At 33.9% G+C, this 5,203-nt stretch overlaps 1 protein-coding gene across 6 annotated transcripts in view; it reads right to left on the minus strand.

Annotated features, from left to right (window-relative positions):
* Window positions 1-5,203, minus strand: part of Aasdh (aminoadipate-semialdehyde dehydrogenase) — a 41,636-nt gene that overhangs the window by 32,854 nt on the left and 3,579 nt on the right. For 4 of the 6 annotated variants that reach the window (XM_023711132.1, XM_023711131.1, XM_004627526.3 and 1 more), the window contains exons 2-3: window positions 4,131-4,398; window positions 2,364-2,484 (exon numbers count right to left, since the gene is read on the minus strand). The exons of 1 other annotated variant lie outside the window; for it this stretch is intronic. In XM_023711132.1, the coding sequence (XP_023566900.1) occupies window positions 2,364-2,484; window positions 4,131-4,360 (351 nt within the window). In that variant the 5' untranslated portion in view covers window positions 4,361-4,398. Of the gene's footprint in view, window positions 1-2,363; window positions 2,485-4,130; window positions 4,399-4,910; window positions 4,950-5,203 lie in introns of those variants that run through there. One more of the 6 variants, XM_023711130.1, reaches the window with a different exon arrangement.

The raw sequence follows: 5,203 nt of genomic DNA on the forward strand, positions 1-5,203 counted from the left end.
CATCTTGTATAGCAATTAATCACTAAGAAGAATATATGTAGTGTGTTATTTGTTGAAACTGTACTTCCGATTTGATTTGAAACTGTCTCATTGCTGTTTATCAATAAAATTTTGGAAAAAAAAATATATGTATATACAAGATAGTTAGGATAGATATAGTTACTTTTCTTCATTGAGAAGAAAGGTTTGTACTAATATTGTTTACACAAGATATCATGTCTGCATCCTGTTCTCTGAATAGCTAATTTGAAGATGACAATATTCGATATATTAATTATTTTAATTGTCTTACCTGTTTCGAAACCATTTTATTGCTATTTTATCTTTTTTCTCATTAAAATGAATAAAAAGAAAAAAGAGAGAGACAGACAGACAGACAGACAGACAGACATAAACCCAGGATCCAAAATACAAATTTACAAAAAGACTACATATTCTTAGGGCCTAGTTCAAAATCATGCTTTTCCATTACACATTTGGTGTACCTACCAGGTTACATTTACTAGACAGTATCACACTATGTAGACCTTAACAGGTCTAGGAGTATTAACTTTTCCTAACAAGATCATTAAAAGCTGGAGGACTTACATATACCAATGTCCTCCCAAATACAGTTTGTATCTAGTACAGAATTCTTCAGCCTCAGCACTACTGACATTCTGGAACCTCATGACTCTTGGGGGGCTGTCTGTGCAAAACAGGATTTCAGCAGCATTCTTGATCTCTACCTACTTGATGCTAATAGCACCCCCTTTACACCATGACAATCAAAAATATCTCTAGACACTGGCAAATATTTCCTGGGAAGCAAAATTGTTTCCAGTTGACAATTATTGCTCTAACAGGTGCCAGGCATGTAGTAAGTAAGTTCTTGAATTCTTATTCCATATCTTTTTAACTGAAGAACACTTACATCATCAGAATCATGGGATAGGAAGCAAAGGATTTTCTACGTGGCTTTGCATGTGCCCAACTTCTATTATATGGATTCATACATATCAAAATTGATATTGACAATTTTTACACCCTAACCACCTCTTTATAATGTTTTTTACCAAAGTTAAGAAAAATAACACATCCCATTTCAGTTTTGCTTGTCAACAACAAAGGAATAACTACTTTGAGGAATAATGAAAGCCTTGGCCAGACACCAATATTTCAAAAACATTTATTGACCAAATTAACATTTAAAAAAAATTTTTATGTATTTGGTACAAGGTGTTACTATGCAAACTGGACTCAGTGATCCTCCTGTTTTCAGCCTCCCCAGAGAAGAGATTACAGGTGTGTGCCATCACACTCAGCTAATTAACACCTAATTCTTTTTTCTTTTTATTTTTTTGGTGGTGCTGGGAATGAAACTTAGGACCTTGTACTTGTTAGATAGATGTTCTACCAATGAGCTACATCCCGGCCCCCAGAACCTAACTGAACACATGCAATTCCCAAGAAGCCCTGCATGTATCTCAAGCTCTTGACACTTTGTGTGTGTGTGTGTGTGTGTGTGTGTGTGTGTGTATCTAGAAACATATATGCAATGTATTTAGGTTACTCCCAAATATACATAGGTTCATTACAGGACCTTGTGCTTGCCAGGCAGGTGCTCTACCAATGGGTCAAAATAAGTTAAGCTGAATGTATCTTCAATAACATTCTTTCTCTTTGGTACACTAGTATTTTGTAAACAATAAACCTTTTCAAAAAATGAAACATGAGCTATCATTTGCTGAACATAAAATACTAAACTAATCCTAGGCCCTAAAGCGGTGTTTCTTAGCTACATCTTTAGTTGATAGTCACTTAAAAATAAATAATACTAATGTAGCTACCCAGAAAGATCTGGATTAAATGTCAAACTAGTTTTTAAAATGTAAACCTGATTATAATTCTTCCATATTGTTGTCCACTGTAATTGCCATAAACATACAAGAATAAAAGTTTCAGGTATTATAATATTTTTTCCAGTCTAAGAAACATTTTAGGAACAGGAAATTCAGAAAAATGCACAGACACCATTATTAGGCTAGAAGACATTTTCATGGCATACAGCAGTGGCTTTCAAAGGAACGTGAGGGCCAGAAGGTGACGGGGGACAATCAACAAGTCTGGACATTTCTGTATGTTATAACTAGGAAGGGCTACTTATATCTACTGAGTAGAAGCCAGAGATAATACTAAGCATCCTTTAATGTACAAAGCACTTCCCATAACAAGCAGTTACTCTACCTAAAATGTCTTAAGTGCTGATTCGGAGAAACATTGCCAGAGTTAGTAAATTTAGAAATCAAGCCTGGGAGGAGGAACTATTACAAAATAAAAGATAACTGTGACATACAAAAAGTAATTTAAATACCTAAACTTACATCAAGTTGCTTTTTTTCAACAAGAATATACTTCAGATTACATTTTTGCATAAAATGTGTTGATAATAATGGTGGTGAATCTGGATCAATAGGAGCATATGCAGCAGGAACTTGGAGAATTCTAAAGAAGTAAATACAGAATCAGCATCGTAATCCTCCTGTAAGTGTTTTATTTTCCTATGCACTTTACTATTTAGTTCATCAAAAATTACCTGTTTTTGGAATGTATGCAATGTGTTAATTATTGAAACTGTCATACCAATTTGATTTGAAACTCTCTCATTGCTATTTATAAATAAAATTATGGAAAAAAATAGAAAAAAAAAAATTACCTGTTTTCATGGGTTCTTCTTTGGCTATAAATGTTACTGTTTTACAATGCTCTTAATAAACACTCTGAGTACTATAAAATTTTGTATTAAATTCTTATCAACAGAGAAATACAAGATTTTTTAAAAGTTCACAAATTACAGTACAATACACCTGGCTAACTGGCCACTCCTCAAACAAGAATGACAGTCTTTCTTCACCTGCCTGTACAGAATGACATAACAGAAGCTACATATGTACATACAACTTACTGGCATGCAGACTGTTATGTATATAGATTATAAGAATCTGCTTACTACAAAAGACATATTTCACCAAAATCAGGAGACTTAAAAGATAATGAAAATCACCTTTACATTTTTATATGTAACATAGTTATACAAAGAATTTTCTGCTTAGGCAAGCTTAGGCAAACTCAGGGACCGCAGTTTGATCCCCTGCACCAAGTGCTGCGCCCGCCTCCAGGGCAGGATGAACTGGCCACAAAAAAAAAGAGAGAGAGAGAGAGAGAAAATCTGATAAAAAATCTTTTAAGGGCCAGGGAGATGGCTCAATAGAGTAAGTGCTTGCCTGGCAAGCACAAGGGCCTGAGTTCAATCCCTGGTTCCGAAAAAAAAAAAAAAAGTCTTTCAGCCATTTTAGGCATTTTGAAGTATACATACTTTGGTGACACCAAATCTAAGCTTACGGTAAACTGAGTAAATTTTTTGGTCAATGATTAAATAAATTTTGAAACTTTAAGTTATATCTAGTAAAACATGTATTGTGGTACAAATATCAACTTTTCTAATTCTTTCAGAACTTTTATTTTCTGTGAAGATCTACAACAGTTTGTTTGTTGTTTTTCGGTTTTTTTGGCAGAACCAGGGATTGAACTCAGGCCGTCGCACTTGCCAGGGTAGTGCTTATTCTACTAAGCCATCTCCCCACCCCCTAGATCTATGATATAATCACTATAAGATAATATTGTAGAATAATTTAAATACATATTTTAAATTATTTGTTTGAATAAGTGTCTTCCCATGGGTTCGTATTTCAATTTTAACGGACCATTTTTTAATACTTTCATACATTCACTCATTTTAGTGCCTAACATTTCAGTCTCAGGGCACAAAACACAACTATGTTATTCCTGAAATCCTGTTTTCTTGATCTAACAACAAATCACTTTAAATTGTGATATTTATTTTCTTTTGACAAACAATATCTTTATATTTTGGAGATACGCATTTTTCTATTTGTAAAAACTTCTAGGCTCTCCCAAATACTCATCTAAATGATTAAAAATAATACTAAAAGTAATATGAACTCCTTTAACCTCTAGAATTAACCCAGAAGCACAAAATATCCAACAGAACAATAACCTGCAATATATCTATGTATTAAAAATTATAAATCAGCTGACAGTAACAACAAATTTATATTAAAATATATTACCCTAAAATCCAAGAAGGTAAGTTTATGCCAGGTTGGCAGTAAAGCCCAATTTCCCGAATCCCTTGAAAGTCACAGTGCAATCGCAGAAAATATAATAATTCTGAAGCAGCATGGATCACAGTTTTGTAGGTATAATAAATTGGAGGCTGGCTATTGCATTCATCAAAACACACAGCTGTTTTATCCAAATAAAGAGAGGCAGCCTGGTGTACCAATTCCTGAAGAGTCATTTCACTGAAGTTTATTTACACACTGGTTGCAGAGAACTCTAGGAATATACAGAAATGTTAGAGGGTGTTTCAGGGAACAATGCTGGAGGGGGGGTTTCTCTACAAAATGTAAATATGGTTAGTTTTTTCATGTTATTGTCCACCGTAATTGCCATAAATATACTATGATAAAAGTTTCAAGTATTGTAATATTTTTTCCAGTCTAGGAAATACTTTGGGAATAGAAAATCCAGAAAAATGCAGACATTAATCCTCACAAATAGCTATATCAAAGATATATAACTGAAGAAGCTCTGAATTTATAAAATGTCAATGGCAACTTTGTTGAGAACAATGAGACTGAAAATTAATAAAGTCAAATTAACCTTCCATTAGAGCTTGAAAAAAAATTTTGAGAGTGAAATGATACACACAGGTAATAAAACAAATCAAAATGTAGACTTCCTTCTCAACTGACCAGAATGTAAAAAGGAAATACACATATTTGGGGGGAAGGGAGTAGGGGTTGAGACAGGGTCTTACTTATAGCCCAGGAAGGCCTTAAACTCACTACATGGCCAGGGCTGGCCTTGAACTCGAAGTGGTCCTCTTTTCTCAGCCTCCTGAGTGCCAGAATTATAGGCATATACCACCATACTCTGTGAAAATGAAAAATATTTTTTTATAAAATAACCTAAGAAAAATCTAAAGCACAACTCAAATGTCTCATTTCTCTTCAGTTACTGTTAAGAAAAAGTGACCAAAATCCTAAATGGTGACATTAAAATGTCTAATGTAAATAAAGTCTCCTTTTAAATTCCTGTGGATGGGGCCGGGGAGATAGCTCAGCGGCATAAGCACCTG

This window comes from Octodon degus, unplaced genomic scaffold (assembly GCF_000260255.1).
Source record: "Octodon degus isolate 3935 unplaced genomic scaffold, OctDeg1.0 scaffold00019, whole genome shotgun sequence".
Taxonomy (NCBI): domain Eukaryota; kingdom Metazoa; phylum Chordata; class Mammalia; order Rodentia; family Octodontidae; genus Octodon; species Octodon degus.